Genomic DNA, 25,026 nt, shown 5'->3' with positions numbered 1-25,026 from the left:
GACTGGATTTGATAATTCAAGTAGCTTTAGGGAAATGTATTATTTTCAATAGCTTACCAAATATAGGCAACTAAAATTAATAGATGACGGTGCCATTTACCATAAAGGTAAGAATAGAGGACTGGAGGAACTCTATGAAAGGCTTTAAAGGCTTGAAGTTTAGGCTTGAAGTTTAAATTGCCTTGTGATGAGTAGTAAAAGGGACAAACGCAAGGATCAGGTGCTAAGGACCTGGACTGGAGGTGCATCTTCAGAGTCATTAGCATAGAAAGAACAGTAGGCCAGAGCCTTAGGTACAAACCACCTTTAAGAAACAAGTGACTATGTTAACAAGCAGCTGGGCTAGGATGTGGTTCAGTGAGCACTTTCTTAGAAGGAAAAGAAAGAAATGAGGGGTGCTGGTCCTGTAGGCTTGGCTGCTGTTAGTGTCGTGGGGATGTTGTTGGTAGAGGCTGATATAGAGAGTCGAGTGGAAACACAACTCTGTGTACAGTAAACTACACATCTCCTTCACTTGTCTGCAGGGCCTTGAATATATATAAATATATAAATTTACATTATAAGAGTCAAGAGAAGCATTGAGCAGGAGAAGCTGTCTTGAGATTAATTACAGCATGAAAACTATAGTTTTTGCTGGAGATATAGTTGTTTTGTTTAAATCAAAGGAATTAAGATACTCCAAAATCTTAATAAGAAAACAAAGCTTTATCTAAATAAAGTATAACTGGACAAGCACAAGAACAAGTAAGAGAATTGAAGCCTCTATTCTGTTAGCCTGAGGTCTCTCGTAGTCCTGTCAGGAGCTCACTGACTTACTGTCAGTGATGAGAGGTCTGCAGGGCTTCTCTTACCACATATGCACATCACATGAAATGACTTATGCTAACCCATTCCTAAAACCCCCACCAGGGATTCTAATACAGAAAAATGCAAGCAAGACTCAAAGTGAATTTTTTGTTGCTTGTTTGTTTCTGTCTTTTGAAACAGGATGTACCACTGGCTGTTCAGGAACTCATGCTGTAGACCAGGCTGGCCTCAAACTCAGAGATCTGCTTGCCTCTGCCTCCCATGGTGGTGAGATTAAAGGCGTGCGCCACCACCTCCTGGCTCAAAGTGATTTTTTTTTTTTTTTTTAATCCTTTGCAGACCTTTAAGAAGAAACCAGACCACTTCCCGTTCTTTTTTAAGTGCATCTTGAAAGCGGCATTAGCTGAGACTGATGGCGAGTTCTCCCTCCACGAGCAGACCGTGCTCCTGCTCTTCCTGGATCACTGCTTCAATAGCTTGGTGAGTTTACTCTGTGCTCACATTTTCAGAGTGAGATTAGAGGAGCACCTGACGGCTGCCACTTCCTGCGTAGTAGTAGTAGTAGTAGAGAGAGTAAAGCGGATGCTGGGAACTTCAGATCAGCATCTCTGACAGAGATAGATAAGCCTTATTGCCTTTACAAGTTTGGACTTGATTCCTCCTCTGTTACTGAACTTAAAAAATGAAAATGAGAGGAAGAAGGGAGAGCATGAATGTGAGGAGGAGCCAAGGGCCTGGTTAATAAATACTTTAAACAATGAAGTCTGCACAGTCTTGATGCCAACGTAGTCTTCTTTTGTGTGGTGTCTCATGTGCAGGCTAGCTAGTTAGCGGGAGAGCTATGTTGTAATTACCTTAGTTGACTGGATGCTTTTTGAGATGTCTTGTTTTGTTGTAACACATTTTCATCCTTCATGAAATCGTCTTGTAAAAAAATGAAATGTTTTTAGTAACTAATATTTTACCCCAGCTTCCTCCCTATGCATATCTGAAAGTATATACATACTTGTTTAAAGACAGATGCCTCTGAATTAATCATCCCTTAGACTTACGCAGGAAAATATAGTCCATTCTTAACCTGAAGACAAGATACTGTTAGATGAGTGGTTGCCAGGTTTCTATTTGCTGCCTGAGTTCATGACTTGGCCCTTATAAAGACACAGAAGAAAGTCTCTGATGTTCTGTGCTCTCTGGGGTTACTACAGGGAGAATTAATTTGGAGGTTACAAATACAATTTGTGAATAAGTGATTTTTTTAAAGCTGAAAATAATGAAAACTGCCATTTTAAATGTGAAAAATTTTAAAAGACTTGATTTCTGTGTGTGTGTGTTAATGTATATGTGTGTGTTGTGTATTGTGTATGTTTGTGTGTGTGCGCGCGTGTGTGTGTATGCTGTGTATATGTGTGTGCTGTGTATATGTGGGTACCAGCAGAAGCCAGAGAGGGTGTCAGATTCCTAGAGTTGGAGTTACACACTGTTGTGGTCCTCACAAGGTTCATGCTTGTAACCAAACCCTGGCCCTCTCTAAAAGCAGCAAGTACTCTTAACCATTGTTACCACTGAACCATCTCTAGTTCCTTGTTGAACTTCTAAATAGTAAAATATCACCAATTTTAAAGTATTGATGACATCTTTTTCTCCCAGGACTCTAAAAGGAAATAAACTATGTATGTAGTAACTTGGAAATGTATATAAACTATAAACTTGTTTTCTTTGTGCTTTAAACAGGAAGTAGACTTGATAAGGAGTCAGGTACAGCAGCTTATCTCCCTTCCTATGTGGATGGGCTTGCAGCCTGTAAGTACCCACTTCAGAATGTCTCCATGTATCTGATAGATACAGTTTCTGACTGATGGTTTTAACAGGGACTCAGAAGCGTCTCAGCCGAAATCTCCTTCCTCTGTAGGAATCTACTTTGTAATAACTTCCTATAAACGGAGCTTTGACATTTTTAAGGATTGTCGCTTGCATCCTACTGTATGCTGCCCTTAATTTTAGTACTGTAAGGTGAAATGAGGGGCTAATATTGAACTTGAAGAGAAAAGTGATAGCAAACAAAGTATGATTGTTATCCTTTTGTATGTATTTGGATGAGGTTAAATGTAGATGGTCTGGATCATACTTTATTTTAACCACTTCTGTTTTTCTATTTTCTTTATTAAATGCTATGTGCATAATAGATTAACATATTTCCTGAGTCAACTAAACATGACCACTTTTCAGCGTAATGCTTCCTGCTCTTGTTTCTGCACACACCCAGATGTGCAGACCAGTCAGTCACTGGTACAGGTTGGCTGAGTGAGACACATGTAAACAATACTAATGAGAAAGTGTGCTGGTGTGAGCCCCTTTTGTTTCTTTTATGTGTTTGATGAGATGGGATCTTGTGTAGCCTAGACTGGCCTAGAACTTGCATTCCTTTTATCAGTACTGAACATATGGGCACACCCCTTGCTCAGACAACTACTCCTTATTTTGGCAGAAGTTTCTCTCTCCCACCTTCCACCTCCCACCCCAGTTCTAGGGCTTGAACCCAGAAATTTGTCATGCTTAGCAGAACCTGTATCACTAAACTCTAGGCCCAGCCTTGACAATTATTTTAATGCTTATTGTTGGAGACTTAGGTTTTTTTTTTTTATTTCAGTAATAATTCTTATAAACATTTATGCTATTTTTCAGATTTTTAAGTTTAAATTTAGAACTAAATTATTAGCTTATAATAATGATTATTCTTCCATTTTATTTTTATTAAAATATAGAATAGTGTTTTTCGAATTTCATAGTTTTCATACTTTGTCTTATTGTTTTCAGATTATCATATGACATATATCTAAAGAGACTAGCTAATGTTCAATCTCAGGATCACATCTGTTAGTGTTACTGATTGCTGTGTATCACACTTCTCTTATAGGCACGATTGGAATTAGAATTGAAAAAGACACCAAAGCTAAGAAAATTCTGGAACTTGATTAAAAAGAATGATGAGAAGATGGACCCAGGAGCAAGAGAGCAGTATGTGGCCAGAGCTTCCTCCACCTCAGGCTTTGGGTCGTGACATGGGATTTATTGCTTCCTTTTACGTAGTGCTGAGTCCACCTAAGTTAGCAGCAGATGCTTCCCTTGGATTAGTACGAGTATTTTACAGGGATCTGCAGTGTGTGCTTGGAGGCCAGAGATGGGTGTTGACTGTCTTTCTCTAGTGCTCTCTCCCTTAGTTTTTGAGCAGGTCTTTGACTGTGTAGCCTCCGCCCTCTGGTTCCTCCTGAGCCTCCTGTGTCTGGTAAGACAGAGAGATGCACAGCCCCATGCCAGGCTTTTCACACAGCTGCTAGGGAACAAAATCAGGTCTTCCAGCTCGTTGTACATGCACCCCATTGCCCATTGATCCACCTCTCCAGCCCCCACGTAGATTCTGATCACTCACTATACTGTGTATTTCTAGCAGGGTTTACATGATACAGCTACCTATTACTTGATGTTTTATTAATTGATGGTTAAATTGGGGAGCAGGAATTGACTTTTAAACTGATGTTAAGTCTCTAGCCATTGTAATCCTCTCCCTGTATTTGCTACCTAACTTAACTACATTAGGGTTTTGTTTGTTTGTTTGTTTTTTAGGATAGTCTCACTCTGTAGACCAGGCTGGCCTTGAACTCACAGAGTCCCTCCTGCTTTTGCTTTCCAAGTACAGAGATTAAAGGCACCTGCCACTATGTCTAGTTGAACATGAGATTTTTAAAATGTTACGTGTGGGGGGGTATTTTGCCTGTCTGGGTATACGTATGCCACATGTGTGCATTGCTGTGAAGGCCTGAGGAGTGCATCCCATCTCCTGGAGCTGGAGTTACAGATGGTTGTGAACCACCATGTAGGTTCTTGGAACTGAACTCCAGTCCTCTGGAAGAGCAGCAAGTGCTCTTAACTGCTAAGCCATCTCTCTAGTCCTTAAACATTAGACTTTTAAGGCTAGTAATAGTATAGATAAAATTTTGAAATGTCCTATGCCCCCTGACCCCAGAATTTAGGTAGAAACTTATAATAACTGGAGGAGGTCCTTAGCAGGCAAATGGGGCCAGTGATGAGGCTGCTCCTGTCTTCCTGTGAATGTATGAGGAGGACACTGTGTGCTCAGTATCAAAGACAGAGCATTTGAACAGCTCAGAGTTTAAATTTACCTTTTATAACTATTTCAGAAATAATTGGGTTATTGCTTGATTCTTAGGGCTTACCAAGAAAGAAGGTTTCTCTCCCGGCTCATCCAGAAGTTCATCTCTGTGTTGAAGTCCATCCCGCTTTCTGGTAACCAGCCACCTTTCATCCACTCGGCTGTGTATTATTAAGTAGTTGCCCTCCTGGAATTCACTTTTGTCTACTCTAAACACTGCTCCTAGAATGATTTAAAACTCTAATAACAGATGTGTGTCCTTTCCATTTCCTGTATATTGCCGGCCTGAGAGTTGGTTCTGCCTGGAAGGGTTATTAAAGCACCAACACAGTTATTGAAATGTTTGCTTCGTTAGTAAATGTTTGTATTTGCTTACCAGGTCTGAGTTCTCTGCAGGAGGCTGGGGACAATAGTGCATTAGGTGTTTATGATCTCATTTGCTACTTTATAATACAGCACTGAATAGTGTTTTCACGTGATAGGAGTTGGGTGGGAGGATCAGAGGTGTTTTTAAGATAGTTAGCTACAACGTAAGATGGAGGAAGCTCGTATGCCTTTATATATCATGTTTTTAAATTAGCATACAAAGTAATGGGTCTCATGGACTGTTTGTACTTTATCCTCACTTTTCTCCCTCCCTCCATCACTTCTCTCTTTCATTCCACCCCTCATCCCCCTGTCCCTGGCTTCTGATCTCCCTCCTGACAGGTACCTTCCCTTCAGATTTCCTGTCCTACGGTTTCAGTTGGCCCCAGCCCTCCAAAGATCTTTTCTCTTCTCAAGTTCACTTTTGTAGTCTCATGACCTAAACACACATAAGACTCATGGACACATGTATGTACACACATTTGTCTGTCTGTTTGTATGTATGTATGTATGTATGTAAGTTTAAACTTAGGTTCTGCATATGAGAGAAAGCATGGTATTTGTCTTCCTTGTTTTTCTGCATCTGGCTTGTTTCCCATAAGAACTTCTAGTTTTTCTATTTTCTTGCAGATATTGTGACTACGTTTTTCCTTATGCCCAAATACATTTCTTTTGTGCATATTTATTACATTTTCTTCCTCTATTCATCTGTTGATGGGTATCATTGATTGTTGGTTCTTAGCTGTTGTGAACAGTGCAGCTGTAACATCCATTTGTAAGTGTCTCAGCAGTAGGACTTACAAGTCCTTTGGATTCGTGTCCAGGGCTGGCTGAGTTAGGGTAGTTCTCTTTGTAGTCTTGAGAAACCTCCAACTGACTTCCATAGTGGCTGTAGCCCTATATATGTTCTCTAAGTAGTGTAAACATACACTTGACTGTCTGTCTGTTTGGTACCATGTCCAGCATGGCGATAGGGACTAACGTGACTGCGGTGGCAAGGGAATGAAGAAAAAACAGACATTTGGAGACACAGTAAAGCTGGAGTCAGGTGGAGAAGCCACAGTACCCAGAAGCTTGGTGTATTTTTATATACAGTTGAGCAAGGAGATGGGTTATGGTATATAATTTAATCAAGGAGGCAGGTTTAATTCAGTAGGAGCAATCTCAGGAGGGGTGCAGACTTTAGGTTGCTGTCATCCAGGAAGTAAAGACCTGAGGAAAGCTTTACCATGCTTCTGAGCTTCACCAGGCAGGACTTCGAAACTCCTGTAAAGCTGAGGTGTGGGAGTCCTTGATGCGGCTGTGCCCATGGCAACAGTACACACCCACTGGAGTCTTATTTTGTGTATTTATATAGTTAGTTATTCATTCATTTTGTGTGTTTATGTATTTATTTGTTTATTTTAGATTAGATCTTTCTGTATAGAACATAGTGGCCCAGAACTCTAGCCCAGGCTATCCCTGAACTTGTGCTTCTGCTATATCACCTAGAGAGCTGAGAGTCTGTGAGCTGACCTACCTGGTTTCATTTGTAACAGCCTTCTGGCCTAGGACAAGGTTAGAAAACCAAGATCCAATTCTCCATCCTCAGCTGCTTGCTTTCTCTTTTCCTCAGTTTTTCTCTTAGAAAATGAATTTCTAGAAGAGCCATTTAGAGTCTCTTCTGGATATTAAGTTGTATTGTTTCAGCATCTGGATAGCAGGTAAACCAGCTGGAGAAGTCTGTGAGGAAAACTATAGATAACATTTTCATACAGTAGATAGAGACTTTCAGATTTCTGTAACATTTGACCTGCCATTTTCCTGCAATCACAGATAAATAAATGCATTCTAAAGCATTTGTGGGGTGGCTTTGATAGATGTGGTACAGAGTTAGTCACTGCTTAGAGTCTCAGCTAAGCAATGGATAAAAAAATTGTGTGTCAATTGAAACAATGTTAGCACCATGATGTTAGGGGTAAGTGGTAGGCCATTTTCTGACATTAAGAAAAAGCAAAACCTTACACCCTGAAAGTATTTTGTTTCACAAGGCTGTAATTATTTTTAAGTAAATTAAAATAAATAATACATTGTATTTATGAATACCGTAAATCTGTGTTAGGATTCTTTAAAAATTTATATTTTTCAATATATCTTTGACATTTTCATGTCAACGTTCATATACTCTTTTTAAATCAAGATAATCCCCTTATTTATTTATTTATTTATTTATTTATTTATTTATTTTTTCGAGACAGGGTTGCTCTGTGTAACCCTGGCTGTCTGGCTGTCCTGGAACTCACTCTGTAGACCAGGCTGGCCTTGTACTCAGAAATCTGCCTGCCTCTGCCTCCCAAGTGCTGGGATTAAAGGAGTGTGTCACCAATGCCCAGCATAATCCCCTTTTAAGATTTAAAAAAAAAAAAATCATGCAGGGACAGTGGAAGAATTCTTTCTTTGAAGTACTGCTACTTCAAAGTTAGCTATAAACATTGTGTGTGTGTGTGTGTGTGTGTGTGTGTGTGTGTGTGTGTGTGTGTGTGTGTGTGTGAATAAGCACAATCATGTAGGCATGTACATGTGTTTATTCATGAGAATATTTAGAAGTTTGGTGTATCGCCGGGCGTGGTGGCGCATGCCTTTAATCCCAGCACTCGGGAGGCAGAGGCAGGCGGATTTCTGAGTTCGAGGCCAGCCTGGTCTACAGAGTGAGTTCCAGGACAGCCAGGGCTATACAGAGAAACCCTGTCTCAAAAAACCAAAAAAAAAAAAAAAAGAAGTTTGGTGTATCATGATACTGAAGAAAGTAAACAAACTCTGGATAGAAAACTGCCTTTCATTAAAAAGAAAACTACCTTTGATTTTTAAAAATACTGCATTTTTTAAGACTGAAGAGATGGCTCAATATTTAGGGCACTGCAGCTCTTGGCAAAGGACCCAGATTGTGTTCCTAATACATGCATGGCAGCTTATTTTTTATAACTGGGCCTAGATGATCTGGCGTCTTCTGTCCTCTGCAGGCCATCGTGCGCATACATACATGTGTACTCATACACACAAAATAAATCTACACCTGTAAAATAATTTATTCATCAGTTTTTGCACATCAGATTAACAAAACACACTTGTGACCCAGTCTAAGTATTTCAGTTCCTCATGTTAGTAGAACTAAATAATGATGACCTGCCTTTGAGAAAATATGAGATTCTTATTCTGAATTATAGTTCAGCTAGAAAGATCAAGACAGGTAATTTTGTTTAGATTATTAAATAGCTGTCAATCTTAAGAACTAGCACATAAAATGGCTTGGTAAAATTCTGACATGTTTCTCTCACCTCTAGAGCCTGTCACCATGGACAAAGTTCATTACTGTGAGAGATTCATCGAACTGATGATTGATCTAGAGGTAAGAAATATGTAGTGGCTTGCTGTGTGTTCTCTAACAGTAAGATGAAGCCGTGACTACATCTGAAATGCTTACCTGAGATGTCCCTTGGTCTGCTTCTATTTCAAGCTTTTATAGACGGGGAGGTCTGGGTTTGATTCCTTGAGGGTTTGTACTAATAACTGTCGTATTGGCATGGGTCATTATTGCCTTTTAGAATTATGGTTTTTAAAGAAAATTTCATATAGTTAGGTGCAAGGTTCTTATGGAAGGTCAGATCTAAAATGATGTAGTTTAGAGTGATCCATTTCCTTATCCTCCCTGATAGAGGAAATTGAAAGAATCTGTCTCTTGGCTTGAAATGAGTGTTAAAACTATTAGACTAACAATCAGTCATGAGAATTTTGTTCATATACTTACTTTACCAGGTGACTCGTTTATATGCTCTCACCGTGTCAGACCTGAGTGGCTTGGTCTATTAGATGATGTCATTGATTAGATAAGTAGTTATCCAGCCGCCGGTCTCAGTTTCCCCTGTCTGTCTTATTGCCACGGAATAAGACAGGAAGTGGGGACAGGAAATGGAAAAGAGCTTTGTTTTTACACTTAAACACAAAACATGTACTGGCGTTCCATGCAGATTTTATGTAAAAACTACAAAATGAAGACAGGTAGTGAGTGATGGCACACGCCTTTAATTCCACCACTGAGAAGACACAGGCAGGCTGATCTCTGAGTTCAAGGCCAGCCTGGTCTACAGAGGGAATTCCAGGGCATTCAGGTCTACACAGAGAAAATCTGCCTTGAAAAACCAAACTAAGCAAGCAAACAAACAAAAAACCCAACTACCTGATGAGATGGTCTGTGAGGCTCTTCTGTGTCATCCATTGTAAAAGGGAAAACATTGCCACTGAATGTTTCTTGTGTGAGTTTGTTTTACAGCGTGGATGAGACCCTTTGTTCTCTATACCATGTGTCTGTGGACAGTCGGGAGGGCATTTGGTGATGTCCACTTTGTGTGAAATAGTCGATTTATCTCTGGCTTCGGGGAGTACCTGACAAAGTGAGCGCTTTGTGCTTCCCTTTGCCAGGCTCTGCTCCCCACGAGGCGCTGGTTTAACACTATCCTGGATGACTCCCACCTTCTGGTTCACTGCTACCTCTCCAGTCTTGTTCACAGAGAAGAGGACGGCCATCTGTTTTCCCAAGTGAGCCTAGGGGATCAGACACATTTAACGTTGAAATCTCTTAAGTTGGTTGTTGCTTAGCCATACAGCTGGGAGGATCAAGGTTTAAACAAAAGTAAAAGTCTTAAATATTGACCTGGATACTCTAAATTTCTGGTTATTTTAAAGTAAAACCAGAATGTACAAACTGAATACATACTTGAATGCACCTATACAACTCTAGTAATTACCTGACTTGTATGTTAACTGCATGTTCCTTTATTATTGAGCTAAATTATGACTTTGGAAGTGTAGTCTCGTGTGTTCACATATTTCACTTGTGTGCAAAACCACTGAGGGATATAACCGGTTATAAGCATCGGCCGCAAGTGAACTGTACCCCAGTGCCATGGCTCTCTCCTGTCTGTGACAGCAGTGACAGTTAGTTGAGAGTATGGAACTTAGAGTAGGAAGGCAAATGTACTTTATTGCTTTGGATAGGAAAAGAATGTGTTTATTTCAGACTTCCTGTATTGTCAAGTGAAAGAAAATGTGAAAATGTAGTGAGAATAAATTGGAGATGCAGGTCTTACGTGTATGGCATACTCTATCTTATGTCTTACTAAGGACTTTTTTTTGTTTTCATTCAGAAAAAAAATTCTGCCAAGTGATTGGCCATATATATTAACTCTTAATAATTTGACTATAATGTGTCACAGGTTAGGACTAAAAATAATAAATATTTAAGTGACGGCAGGCAGAATACTCCATGTGCAGAAAGCAAAGCCTCTTGGTACACAATCTAAGCTTAAGAGAGGTTGGGTGGCATGGGGAATGGTAAGAGGAAGAAATAGTACACTCCTGTAGTTCGCCTTTCTGATGAGAGCAGCTTGGAGGGAAAGCATCTGTCCATCCTCAGAGTTAGGGCGAGAGCTTAAGCAGGAAATCAAAGTGGAACCATGGCGGGAAAGGCGTGGTAGATTGCTTTTTGGTTCATGCTTAGCTTTTTGAAAGAGCGTAGACCCATCTTCCTAGGGATGTCAGTCATCAGCCAGAACAGTCTGTCTCAGACTGGGCCACAGGACAGTCTAATGTGGAAAATTCCTCTATTAGGATTGCAGTTGATATTCTCTGTAGCAGTGGACTATGTATATCACATATAGGCTTAATAATTTACTTATAAAGTACATATTTTATTTTCACAAAACTTAAATATGTTTGGATATGCTCTCAAGTATTTGCTGTATAATGCTGAATTCTAAAATTTTCAACCCCTGAAACACACGTAGATCTTTTGTTATTTTTAATAAAAAGTGTTATTACTTTCTTGGTCTCGTGCTCACATGGTTTATTAATTTAAATGAATCCTTCCAGCTTTTAGACATGCTGAAGTTCTATACTGGCTTTGAAATTAACGACCAGACTGGAAATGCTCTGACAGAGAACGAGATGACCACGATTCACTATGACAGAATTACATCTCTGCAGGTAAATAAATGCAGTTCCTGCCAGAACAGTTCCTGCCTGCCTTCCCTATTGCATGACACTCCTCCAGTTTAACGAGGCGGGGAGCACACAGGAGATAAATGTAAGAAGGAGTGAGAAATAAGTATTCATTTATTTACTTACTATTGAAGTCACAAATCAAAGGCATTTAACAGACATCTATAAAGCACTCACCCAAACACTACAGTTCACATGTTTGTTTCAGCAGCTCATGGAACTGTTTCCAAAATAGATCACATATTAAGAAAAAAAGCAAGCCTCAATGAATATATGTGAAAGTAAAACAATACAGTGTGTTTTCTCTGATCATAATGAGATAAAGCCATCCAGCAGCAGCAAGGGAAATGAAAGTATGCAAACTTGTGGAGACTGAACAGCACACGGTTGAGCGTTTGCTCCGGTTGTGGCCTAGGAGCTCCAGGCCATAGACTTTAACTCCACGGCTTTGCTTCCCCAGAGGGCCGCCTTCGCACACTTCCCCGAGCTCTATGACTTTGCCCTCTCCAATGTGGCAGAAGTAGATGCCCGTGATTCCTTGGTCAAGTTTTTTGGGCCTCTCAGGTAAGACATGGGAAGAACAGCTTTGTCTCCTAGGCTCTCACTGGGGGCTTTTCTTTCTTTCTTCTCTCACACTGTGGGCTGCGGGCTGCGGGCTGGCCCTTTGCTAACCTCACCTGGGGCTTATCTCTAGCAGTTTGGGATTCTTGACTACTTAAACATAACTACCCATCTTTGCCTTGGGAAGTGATGAAAGGATGCTAAATAACTTAGGCCATTGTTCTTTGAATAGAACACTAACCTGGCCAAATGTGACTAGCCATAAACAGTATATAACAGAAACCAGCAAAGCTCATGTTTGATGTTAGAGATATGACCTAGAAAAACATTGTGCTCTTAAGATAGCTCAATAATACTATCTAGTACATACCTACTAGTCTGTTTTTGGGAACACAGTAGTAGTAGCTTATTCACTTCCTGCTTGACGCTCCGTCCACTAGCCATAGATCTTCCAAGTCTGCGTAGGCTGCTGTTGGTACTGTGCTGCCTTTGGATGGCTTGCCTAGTGCATTGTCAGTGCATTACACAGTCAGTGTCAAAAGCTCTTTCTTTGGCCTGGAAAAAACAAAGAGGTTGAAAATAGATTAGCAGTTTTGGGGTTCAGAATAGAAAAGAGGGGTTTGATGTAAAACAACATTAGAGAAAGAGAAAACATTTGTGTTATGAAAGAAAAATGTTACTAATAAAAAACAAAAAGAAGCATAATTCATTCTTTCACATAGCAAATAATATGCAAAATGCATACTTCACATTTTGTTATATCCTTTTTAAAAATATCTCTTTGAGAGTCCAGTGTTGGTAACTTTTTCAGTAGAAACATCTTCTGTTTCATTGAAGTTGTTCTTAAATGAACCTGGCTTTGGATAGTCTGCATGTGGAAGTGAGGAGGGGCTACAGGAGCTGCTGGGCCTCGGCCTGGGTCTGCAGTGACTCACCTCTGCTGTGGTAGCTTCAGTGGTAGATTGTCAGCGCTGTCTTGTCAGTGGATTCAGGTACCATGAAAGGTTTAGCAGAAAATACTTGAAAAGTTCTAATTCCTGTTTTTAATTTTTGTTGTTGTTGTTGGGGTTTTGTTCGTTTATTTGTTTTGCTCCCCACGCGGTAGGGATATTACTTTTTAAGATAATCAATAGGAAAACAGGGTTCAAGAGGAAAGGTGATTGACCTGAATAAATCTTCTTCATTCTGCAGTTCAAACACACTCCACCAGGTGGCATCATATCTCTGCCTCTTGCCGACGCTCCCTAAAAATGAAGACACAACTTTTGATAAAGAGTTTCTTCTAGAATTGCTGGTAAACATTAATATTTAACTGTCTTATAATTTCTCCTGTGGCTTTTCCCACCTTTCTGAGTCACTCATAGTGATATAAACCGTCCTGACTGCTAGAGTTCGGGTTCAGTACTTTGCCTCTTATGTTTGGAATTAGTTAAATGGCGGCAGGAGGGCCAGGTCTCAGGCTGGTTTTTTTTCACGTCTGTGGTTTCTTTTCTCACTCACACCTCTCAAACCTTTAAGCTCCGTTACGGCAGGAAGTCACTGTGGCACTCAGCAACTTCTGTGTCACCCTGCACTCATGCTCTGAGGATTCAAAACTGAACTTTCTTAAAGAAGACCACAGCTAGACACAGTGCATGTTAATAACTGTGGTCATGTGTTATTTTAAAGGCAGTTATTCAAAAATTCTGTATTCAGTATCAGGTCATAGCCTTGATACTCTAAGTTCAGTAACTTAGAAATGTAGTAAATTATTTCTAAGTGGCTTAAGAATTCTAAGCAAATTTTCAGTCAGCTTTGGTAATGAGAGGCTTTATTTTCTAAACTTGTTTGTTGTTGTTGTTGTTGTTGTTGGGTGTGGTGACTTTTTACTGTTGTTGCTGTGGCTGTTGTCTGGGTTTTGGGTTGGGCTTGGCTTACTCTATACATAGTGCACCACTGCACAGTAGTTTAAGTCAGGGAATAAAGAACTCATGCAGTGGGCTTCTCCTGTTGCCAGGAGGAAGCACGGTAGACTCTTCACCTACATCCTTCTGGAGCTCTCAGAAGACCTCTCGGACCTATTGGAGTTAATTTTGTGACTATTAACTAAGTACATTTTATTGTTAATAATTTAGAACCCTCTAGGTCACAAGTGAAGGTAGACATATAGCACAGCGGTAGAGAGTGCTTGCTTATACAATCTAGTGAATCTATACGTTGATTCCCGGCACCACAGGACGAAAGAATTCAAGTAATTCCATAACTTCTTAAAAACTCTTTTTAGTATTGCCTTCATTTCACCTTGTTTGGAGATTTAGTCCACTGCGTAGTGTTGGAACACTTTCTCCCTATCAGTTCAACATTTTCTGAAACAGATGACTATTTATGTCATATTTAACCATGTCACTAACTAATGTCTCTTTAAGTGTTGACAGTTTTCACCTTTAGAGATTATGTGTGTGTGTGTGTGTGTTTGTGTGTATGTGTGTATACACCCATATGTGAACATTTAACCAGATCCACCGTGTGTGCTTATGGCTGCCAGGTTAACCTGCAAAACCAACAGTCTGATGAGCATGCACTGCCTTTGCTCCAGCCTTGGTTTTGCTTAGTCTTCCTGCTTTGCCAGTAAAACAAAACAAAACAAAGGGATTTAAAATGTTAGTTTTTCTGTTATAAGATTAAGTAGCTTTTCATCTATTTCAGACATTTTCATTGCTGAGCAAAACAAATAAGAACTAAATAAATAAATAGGCATCTGTGTCTGTTGATTTTCTTACATATTGAACAGTAGTAGACATGCCGTTCTGGGCTTTACTTTCCAAGCTTGTTATTTGTACCACATGATAGAGAGCATAATCCCTCCCAGTAGGAAGATGATGGTAATATGCTAAATATGGAGAGCAGAGACAAACCATTTGTAACAGGTGTTTAAAGCTCAGTGACAGGTGTTCGAGTGTCATTTGGGGAGCAAGCCTTGGTAGCATTTCAGATTAGTTCCAGAATGGAAACTACTTTTTTATTTGCATGTTTGCCCTGAGCATATGCCTTAGATTTCTATCTTTGCCTGTCCTCCTACAAGTCACTTGTCACTGTCTGTAACTGCAAACACTTCCTAAAAATTCCCTGAGCTCTTTTCTGACAAGAAAATCTCTTTCAAGTCAGGCTGTTGGTACCAATACTAAGTTTCTATGAACAAAAGAAATACAAACCTTTCCAAGGGATGTTTCCCATAGAAAAGCCATGTGCCATTCTGGCGTTGTTAATTAGAAATCACAGTTTCTGTGTGAGATGCACTACTGGGATATCAAGTGTGCGTAGATATCATTAATGAGGGGGGAAGTACAGCTCGCCCAGTCTCTCATCTACCTTAGTCTCATCTACCTTAGAGAAGACGCAGACCGGGGATTCAGACGCTTTCTCAGATCATGGGAGATTCTTAGAAGGAACATGAAAACAAAGTCGAGGGCCCATGACTTCTGTTTGGGGAGTTTGGTTTTTACATAGATGCTGCAGTTCTTAAACTCTTGGCATGTGCCAGAGTTTGATACAATTTTATAGTATTCCTTCTCGTCACCATGGAACCCTGATTAGAGACTGGTACCTCACCTGTTTTAGTAAAAGGAAACAGATTAAGAAGCTTATAGTAACTTCCTTATAAATGGAGGAGCTGGGATCCGGCTCAAGTTCATTTGGTTGATACCTTGGCTTTTTTACGATTTATGAGGGAAAACAGAAAGGGGAAAAAAAATCAAGTCTTATCAAACTGCCACAAAGATTGAAGCCCAGGAATATCTCACTCCATGCCTAATGGCACTGAAGACAGGCTCTCTCCTGCTGGCTCTGATGACCCTGGTGTCACTCCTGTTCTACTGTAACTCCACTGGTTCCTTCCCTTAGGTGTCTCGCCATGAACGCCGCATCTCTCAAATTCAGCAATTGAATCAGATGCCTTTGTATCCAACTGAGAAAATTATATGGGATGAAAACATCGTCCCTACCGAGTACTATTCTGGGGAAGGTAGGTAAGGAAATACAGAGCTCATGTGTAATGTGAATTTAAGTTCATCACACATAGCTGAAATGTACACACACACACACACACACACACACACACACACACACATCTCCTCTATACAGTAGATTACTGTTCTGTGTTCTATGGACTTAGAAGCTAGAAAAGAGTGAGGATTTTGGATACTTACCAAAAGGATTTATCCTAAGATGTATTTCTATATATAAAATATTATTAAACTGCAGTGCTGTTTTTGAGTAAGCTTAAGAGTACAGAAAGTGTAGCTTCCATTGATCACTGTGATAGGCTGTTTGATAGACATGCCCTTCAAAAGCTCTGGTAGAGCCTTTTTAAAGTTCTTTATGAAGTCAGGTACTGAGGACTAAAAACCAAAAAAACCCATAGCCAGCAGTTGATAACAAATGCTTAGAGGTACCTTCCAAGAGTCTGTAGTAGCTACCTTTGATTGAAAACTACCTGTTTTTGTAGATGAGAACTTGGCTTAAATGTACCAGTAGTATGGCACTAATGGTGTCTTTAAAGTAGTCAATTATTTTGATGGTTACCGTTCCAAGAGTTTCCTAGAATTTCTCCTGAAATCTACCCGCACCGCAGAAAGTGTGCAGTTAAACAGCATAAGTCAGAGTCAAAAGGACAAGCATGGCTTATTCTTTTCTGTATCCAGAACATGGAAATTAAATTATATGTAGCTGTGTCTGTTGTACCCGGGTGTGGGTCTGTGTGTGTGTGTGTGTGTGTGTGTGTGTGTGTGTGTGTGTGTGACAAGACAGTCAGAGGTCAGGAGACTGGAGGAAGAAATTTTAAGGAAGGTGAGAAATAGGGCAGTGGAATCCGTGTAATAAAGCAGAGGTTGGTCTAACCAGGGTGGGAGGAGAAGTAGCTGGCCAGAAAGGACCGCTAGGGAGACAAAGGGAGGGCGCCTAAGGAGAGCAGGGTGTGAACATACATTACGTGAAGATGCATGAGGAACCCCTTCTTGTCTAGGGAGACAAAGGGAGGGCATCTAAGGAGAGCAGGNTGTGAACATGTATTAAATGAAGATGCATGAGGAACTCCTTCTTGTCTATGGAGACAAAGGGAGGGCACCTAAGGAGAGCAGGATGTGAACATGTATTACATGAAGATGCATGAGGAACCCCTTCCTGTCTATGGAGCCATTTTTAGTTCAAGTGAGGGTTGCAAGGTGCTAACAGGTTTTTGTTTTTAATGAAAATGAGATCACTTTCCTTCAGCCTATGCCTGAGAGATAGTGACTCAGAGTGTAAGTCAGTGTGTACGAATACAAACAGTGTGAATATTTGGCACACCATCTCTTGTCTTTAAGTTCTCTTATTACTGCTGTGGTATTGTAGATAATGTATAAAAATGTGATTTGTCAGGTAAATGTATTGTGGCTTTGGTAGTGCTGTTGAGTACTTGATCTCTAAATAATGCTAAGACTGCTCAGTCACGGAGAAGAGATGAGCTGGAGTAACATAAAGACAATGCCGTGACCCCTAAAACCTAGCAAAACACATGTTTGGAGTTCTCTTTAGGCAGCATAGCATCATCATATTTACTTTTGTGTGGTATGTTTTCCCACAGGGTGAGCTTATGCTAATGTGAGGCACATCAGGTTTGGATGGCTTGAATTGAGTACAAGAAGCTACTAACATCTGTACTAGTGTTAAATATCTTTGGAAACATTTAAACATGCTGGCCTGTGAAATGCTGCTATTTGAGTACTTGAATGAATAGTTGTATCCTTAGATCAGTTCTCACAAGATAGCCTGTGTAGTCTGTGCAAATGGAAAATGTGGCGATGTGTCTGCTCCACAGACATCAGTAGCTGCTTCTCCTGCTGCTGGTGTGTTTTTGTCTATAGACCAGATGGTTGATGGAAAGAATAATGCGGTCACCGATGTTGTTTTCCTTTTCAGGCTGTCTTGCTCTCCCCAAGCTGAATTTGCAGTTTCTAACTCTACACGACTACCTCCTGAGGAACTTTAATCTCTTCCGCTTAGAGTCAACTTACGAAATTAGACAAGACATCGAAGACAGTGTCAGCAGAATGAAGCCGTGGTCAGTAAATCGATGCCATCTGTAATGAAGAAGTGTGTGTGCAGTATCTGATACACCGTGGTAGGAAAATCAGTGTGTTAGCAGTGTGTAGATATCTGCCAAAGATACCTACTATTTGAGAATGTTTACAATGTGAATTTACTTCAGAAGTGCTAAAGTATAAGATATGTATTTGAGTACCTTGGAGGTGTGGCAGGGGTCCTGGGGAGAAGGGAGAAGAGGTCATGTTAGTCAGGGAAGGGGAAAAATCAGTAGGGATCAATAAAGAGGGCCCAGCAGTCCTGGGCCAGGGCAGCTTAGACCCCGTTGGTCTTGGGTGAAGTTCAGCAGCCAGGAGCGCTGCTCTCCTACTCCTGCTGCTCCTGTGACTGTAGCCAGAGGTGTGAGCTGGAGGGCCGAGCCTGCCGTGGATCCCTCTGAGCAGCACAGTGGAACTCAACTGCATTGGCAGGATTCACTTATAGATCTACTTACTAGAACTTTTTCTGTTTAAACTTGACTCTCAACCTCCTTGCTTTATCTGGGGAGTTTCTCTAAGAAAATCCCTTTGTTCTAACTATGGTAGACAGGGTTGCATTATGAAATTTGTGAAGGTTAATTTTGGAGTTTTATCCATTGAGTGACTTTGGGTAAATTCTTTTTATTCACTGTTTCTAAGTAGATGGTTTCAAATATTTCAAGTGATTACAAATGAGCAAACTTTATTTGTGAAGTGAATCATTACCTTTCAGGCATAGTAGATATACACACGTAGTGATACTGACTTTGTATGGAAATTCTGACAGTCTCTAGAGTCTGAACCTCTTTAGGTGTCCCTAGCCATAGAGAGCGACCACAGGCTCTGTGGTAATGATCTATTTTTCACTTCCATATTTTACTTTATATTCAGTTCTATTTTTTTAATTATTATGTGAGAAGTTATTCTGGATGAGACTATAAAACCCAACACAAAGTATTTTTGACTTAATAATTAGTTGACTCAGTAAGTAGGCTAGGATTGTGAAATTTGTATAGCCACTGGCTGCTCATCCCTGCCCACGGCCTTGCTGAAATGATTGCCCATTGTTCGGACCCTGTGGGAGCACTCGATCCAGAAACTCCTTTACAATTTATGGTTACCTTGCACTTATATGTCTAGATTTAGAGCCTAATTTTGGCCATTTTGCAAAATAGGGATTTATTAACTAGCACTTAAGTAAATAGAATTCACTTGTACATTTAATTTAAATGTCAAGCACACATACAAAGAAAACAAACAATTACTCATGTTTTTTATTCTCTATTAATAGAGGATTTTTTTTAATTACTCTTTTTTTTTCGGAAGATGAAAGAAAATGTTAACTTTTGGAGTTAATTTGTTCATATGTGAAATAATAAACCCTTCTAAAGTTCTCGCACTGATGCCCATGAAGGGATTTCTGCAGGTGCGGGTCCACACCACAAGCCCAAGCACTCTTAGGTGTTACATGTTTCAGATCATGTTTCCAGTTGTGTTTCCCATGGCTAAAGCAACTGGGACAGCAGTAAAAATGATGTGCTTCCATGGGGCAGAAGCCTGTCCTTAATCCTTCATGTCTCAATCTGTGAGAAAACAAAAAGTGAGGGGACCAGATTAGAGGCTGTCTGGGGTAGTGGGAGACTGACTGCTGTTAGAAATCTTTCTTCAGGGACAAAGCAGATGTTCTAAAGGTGGACTGTGATGGTACATGCATATCGCATATCGTGTGCACTCACTAATCCTCCTGAATTGTGCATTCACAGTGAATGAGTCCCACAAGACAGTGTGAGCTAGGGTAAAGTGGTGAGAGTGAAGGAAGTGCCAGGGACTCCCCACGGGGGCTCAGCACACTGTCATGCCATCCCCAGGGACTCCCTACGAGGGCTCAGCACGCTGTCATGCCACCCCCAGGGACTCCCCACGGGGGCTCAGCGCGCTGTCATGCCACCCCCAGGGACTCCCCACGGGGGCTCAGCGCGCTGTCATGCCACCCCCAGGGACTCCCCACGGGGGCTCAGCACACTGTCATGCCACCCCCAGGGACTCCCCACGGGGACTCAGCACACTGTCATGCCACCCCCAGGGACTCCCTACGGGGGCTCAGCGCANCAGGGACTCCCTACGGGGGCTCAGCGCACTGCCATGCCACCCCCAGGGACTCCCTCAGCACACTGTCATGCCACCCCCAGGGACTCCCCACGGGGGCTCAGCGCGCTGTCATGCCACCCCCAGGGACTCCCCATGGGGGCTTAGCACACTGTCATGCCACCCCCAGGGACTCCCTACGAGGGCTAAGCACACTGTCATGCCACCCCCAGGGACTCCCTACGGGGACTCAGCACACTGTCATACCACCCCTGGGGCTCAGCACACTGTCATGCCACCCCGAAGCTTGCTAAGCAAGTCCTAGCTTGCTTAAAAGTGGAGGACTTTTATTCTTAACTTTGCCTTGACGTCATAAAATTGTACAGTTTTTAGTTCTAGCACAGAATCTTTATATTAGAGGTAATTTAAAGTTTTTTGGAATGTCATTTTTGGAATTAACTTTAAGTTTCAAAGTGCTGCCTTAGTTTATGTTCCAAATAAACCATTTCATGTAAAAAAATTAAGGTTAATCTTTAAAATGCAAATTGAAGTAAAATAAATAAGAATGCCTATTTGGGTGTTGTTACTACTTGTTAATTTACCCTCTGACCTTTTTAAAGTGATATTTTAAGGGGTTTAAGGTAGTATAGTTCAATGAGGAGTCTTGCATGTTTTTTTAAAGTTTTTAAAATAATAGCTTGTTCTAGAAATGCATTTTAAGTGTAACCTAGGAACATGAAGAACAAAAGATGAAAATGTTAGTAGTTGAAATTATTTAAAGAGAGAAAAAGGATAAAATAAATGTAAGTAGAACTGTCCTTTAAAATGGAGGAGATGCCATATGAACAGCCCCTTTTCTTCTGTAAGAGAAGCAAAGAGTTCTCCAAGCAGAGGAGATTCCTGCCAGTGAATGAAAGAGAGAGTAGCTGAAGCAGTTTCTGTTGGAGACTTTGAAGCTAGAGACATTGCATTTCCTGATTTCAAATTATATTACAAAGCTAATGTGATCAAGACAGAGCTCAGAAGACATAAAAACAGGGACATAAAACAATGGTGGCATGTGCCTTAAATACCAACCCTCTGGAGGCAGAGGCAGGTGGATCTCCAATTCAAGGCCAGCCAGGTCTACTACAGTGTGAGTTCCAGGACAGCCAGGGCTACACAGAGAAACCCTGTCTTGATTCAAAAAAAAAAGAAAAAGAAAAGCAACCCCCACCCCACCCCCTGGGATATACACAAATAGACAGCAGTAGAAAGGCCAGGAATAAAGCTGTGTGTATGTAGCACTTGTGCAGAGAAGCCACAGCGAAGTAAGAAGTGTTTCAGTGAGGAAAGCTAGATCTGCATGCAAAATCCCTGCCTGATAGTAAAACATGAATTCAAGCAGATTAAACTAAGTCTTGAGACATGACATTGTTGGAAGAAAGCAGAGTTTGTGACGTTGCTCTTAGCACTCTTTTGTTTTGCTTTTGTTTTTTGTCTTAGATTTTGACACAAATAGAGGAAACAAAGAGAAAGATACACTCATAGTGAATAGTAGTGCATGAAAGTAGCAAGCCTCAGTACAGCTGTGCCATGCAAGGAAACACTACACTGTGACGTGTGTCAATGAAACTTAAGGCCAGAGATATAAGGACATAGACAACTCAACACAAAAAATAATGTGAAAAAAAAAAAATCAAACATCCTAAATGGACGTGCTTGCAATGAAGATGTAAAGGTAGCCAGCAGCTAAACAAGTGGTGCTCAGGCCTGTAATCATCTGGGGAATGGAGATTCAGCCACTAGCTAATCAACCATCATGTTAAGAAGGAAGATAAGTATTGTCAAGGTTATTTAAGAAAATGAAAGCTCTATGCATTTTTGTTGGTTATATGATTTTACAGCCATTATAGAAGACAGTGCAGACAAATTAAAATTTGCTAGATTTGTCGATCAATATAAAGGCACCAGTGTGCCCTAAAGGAGAATCATATATAACTTATACACATTTGCAGTGTAAGCAGAGATAGTAATTAAAAAGAGAATCAAATTAAAAAGAGAATCATGTGCAGTAATCCTACTTATGGATATATGTTAATAGGAACTAAAAATCACTGTCTTGAAAGAGATACTTGTACTTCATGCTCAGAGCAGCACCGTTGTCAGCAGCCAAGATAGAGAAACAGCCTGTGACTATGTAGAGATGAACAAGTAAAGAAAATGTGGGCCACATAAACAATAGAGCATACTATTCAGCCTTGACAAAGAAATGGCCCTTACCACGGATAGCCAGTGCTAGCCAGACTTCACTGTGAGCTAGGTATGTCCTTTCCCATGCTGTCCTTGTGTAAAGCTGTGAAGTTCTCGTTTGTGTAATCACGCACTCCTTTGGATTTCAGGCAGTCTGAGTATGGTGGTGTAGTGTTCGGTGGTTGGGCACGGATGGCCCAGCCCATTGTGGCTTTCACTGTAGTCGAGGTTGCCAAACCCAACATCGGTGAAAACTGGCCAACCCGCGTTCGTGCAGATGTCACCATCAATCTGAATGTCAGAGACCACATCAAGGATGAATGGGAAGGTAACTTGGCAGTTCAAAAGTGATGCCACCTTTTGCCTCTGTGATTTATAGCTTTCCATTTAGAGCATTGGTTGAGTACTTTTACTAAATATTATCCTTATTCCGTTTTATTCTTAAAATTTAATTGAAAGCATTGTAGTTGTCTTTGTAATTACTAGTAAAAATGCTAAGAATCGAGCAAGAGTATTTTAAGTATCTCAATACAGATAACCCTGTCAGGGTATTCTAAAGATTGCAGTTGGTAAAGCAAACTGAGAAGAAATTGTCAAATTAGTAGAGCGTTTGCTAGATTTGTAGATCAATATAAAGGCACCAGTGTGCCCTAAAGGAGAATCATATATAACCTATACACATTTGCAGTGTAAGCAGAGATAGTAATACTCTGAAAAGATGAGAGCAGCCAGAGTAGAAAAGAGACGCATGCGCCTCATGGAGAATCCGGTGCAAAGACGCAGAGTGAAGCAGCTCTGAAGGAAAATGTTTGCTTTACCACAAGAAGGAAGATGGATGGGATCACTGAAACTAGATTTACTTAAGGTTGTGTGATAATTACAAGAAAGTAAACCAGTTGTTTTCCTTGTATTTTTTTTTTTTCTTACTGCCTAAGTTTTTAGCAATTACAGTTGTGTATCATAATTAGCTTTTTGAGAAGCTATGTTTTAAAGTACTAAGTGAAAAAGAGTTAAAACTTGGCTAACATCTGTGTAAGAGCTGGCTCTGGATCGACCTGCAGTGGGCACTGCATCACACACACACACACACACACACACACACACACACACACACACACACACACACACGCATGCTGTTCCCAGCTGTCTAAGAGACTGTTCCCCCTTGCTGCCCTGTGGTGAGAGATACAGCCAGAAGGTTTAATCTCATGCTACCTTCTTCAAATGCCATAAGGAAAGGGATCAGTTTTCAGAAATTATAGCTCCCGCATAGCAGTAACCATGAGGCGCATATGTTAAATTAAAAGGGAATTCTAAAGGAACCCAGCAATGAAGTTGGCCAAGTGTGTGACAAATGGCTGCTTTGGTGGGTATCATTTGTGACAGATTGTTTTGAGTCCTTTATGTTTCTGTGAGCTCCAGTCTGTTGCCTTCTACGCTTAGAACATTGTGCACCTTTATGATCGCTGCACCTTGAGAAGTCATTAATTGCTAGGGAGGGTATTGGATTTATTACTCCTGGAAACTTACACTCGCACTACAGAGAGCTATGATGTCTCCAATCCTATTAGCCACACCCTGACATGGGTGTCTTAATCTAGCTGTATGTTCTTTTTCCAAGATTATAAGCAGACAGACTATATAAATTTTCATTTCTGTAATACAATGGTAAAAATAATAGCTCGGGAAGAGACAAGGGTAGAACTTGCGTGTGGTAAGTGTCCCTAACACTTCAGTGGCCCTGTTCTTCCTGTGTCAGGGTTATTGAGGAAGCTAGGAAGCCAGAGGCGCTTTGGGTTTTGACACCAATATCTTGCCCCTTGACATCCACTCAGAAAGATTTTGCTGACTGACACTGTATGCTGAACCATATTCCGTGGGTGAACATCTGTAGCTAACACTCCTGTAACACTCCTGTGCTTTGATGAGTTATTCTTGGGCTAACCTGTTTTAGGACCGTGCACTCAGGCTGTTTGGGATGACACTGATGGATAACCTAAACGATGGTAGAAACTTGATGACTATGAGTTATATGCCAGCCATATTTTCAGTTATTTAATAAGAATTAAAAATAAGAATGGTGATGAACATCCAATTTTGGATCTGTAACATGACTTGAAAGTCTTACTTAGTAATTAATTCATGACACAGGCTTCTAATTTTAATATAAGAATATCTTCCTTTTAATTATTGCTATGAAATATTGACTATTAAAAACTATAGGAAACATAATTATGTTCTAATACAAAATATATTGGTCATCTCTTTTATTTTTAATGTTTCTTTTAAATCTCCTCTCCTTTAAAAGAGTTAAGAATTTGCCAATGAAAGATCAAAAACAATGTAATTCTACTAAGTAAAAATGTCTTTATGTTTTACTAGGTCTTCGCAAGCACGATGTATGCTTTTTAATTACTGTGCGTCCCACAAAACCTTATGGCACTAAGTTTGACAGGAGGAGACCTTTTATTGAGCAAGTTGGTCTGGTGTACGTCAGAGGCTGTGAAATCCAGGGCATGCTGGATGACAAAGGGCGAGTCATCGAAGACGGTACGGTGACCTGTGTGTGAGAGAATGACACGTTTCTGTGCTGGTTTTTATGTAGTAAACACAAAAGATCGCGTGTAAAGTACTTACTTTACAACTGTAGACTAGCTAATATCTACGGTGATAGGGCATTTGCCGGACATGTGCAGTGTA

At 40.6% G+C, this 25,026-nt stretch overlaps 1 protein-coding gene across 1 annotated transcript in view; it reads left to right on the top strand.

Moving 5' to 3' along the window:
- Aqr (aquarius intron-binding spliceosomal factor) overlaps nucleotides 1–25,026 on the top strand; it is a 73,786-nt gene that overhangs the window by 15,295 nt on the left and 33,465 nt on the right. The window contains exons 6-18 of the mRNA XM_021194961.1: nucleotides 1,147–1,287; nucleotides 2,539–2,607; nucleotides 3,722–3,822; nucleotides 5,033–5,109; nucleotides 8,662–8,726; nucleotides 9,797–9,913; nucleotides 11,246–11,359; nucleotides 11,835–11,938; nucleotides 13,127–13,229; nucleotides 15,815–15,935; nucleotides 17,870–18,011; nucleotides 22,476–22,654; nucleotides 24,709–24,876. Of these exons, the coding sequence (XP_021050620.1) occupies nucleotides 1,147–1,287; nucleotides 2,539–2,607; nucleotides 3,722–3,822; nucleotides 5,033–5,109; nucleotides 8,662–8,726; nucleotides 9,797–9,913; nucleotides 11,246–11,359; nucleotides 11,835–11,938; nucleotides 13,127–13,229; nucleotides 15,815–15,935; nucleotides 17,870–18,011; nucleotides 22,476–22,654; nucleotides 24,709–24,876 (1,501 nt within the window). The remainder of the gene's footprint in view (nucleotides 1–1,146; nucleotides 1,288–2,538; nucleotides 2,608–3,721; nucleotides 3,823–5,032; nucleotides 5,110–8,661; nucleotides 8,727–9,796; nucleotides 9,914–11,245; nucleotides 11,360–11,834; nucleotides 11,939–13,126; nucleotides 13,230–15,814; nucleotides 15,936–17,869; nucleotides 18,012–22,475; nucleotides 22,655–24,708; nucleotides 24,877–25,026) is intronic.

Source organism: Mus pahari, chromosome 3 (assembly GCF_900095145.1).
Source record: "Mus pahari chromosome 3, PAHARI_EIJ_v1.1, whole genome shotgun sequence".
In the NCBI taxonomy this organism is placed as follows: Eukaryota; Metazoa; Chordata; class Mammalia; order Rodentia; family Muridae; genus Mus; species Mus pahari.
Note: the sequence above shows the minus strand (reverse complement) of the source record. Positions and strands in the feature narration are given on the sequence as shown.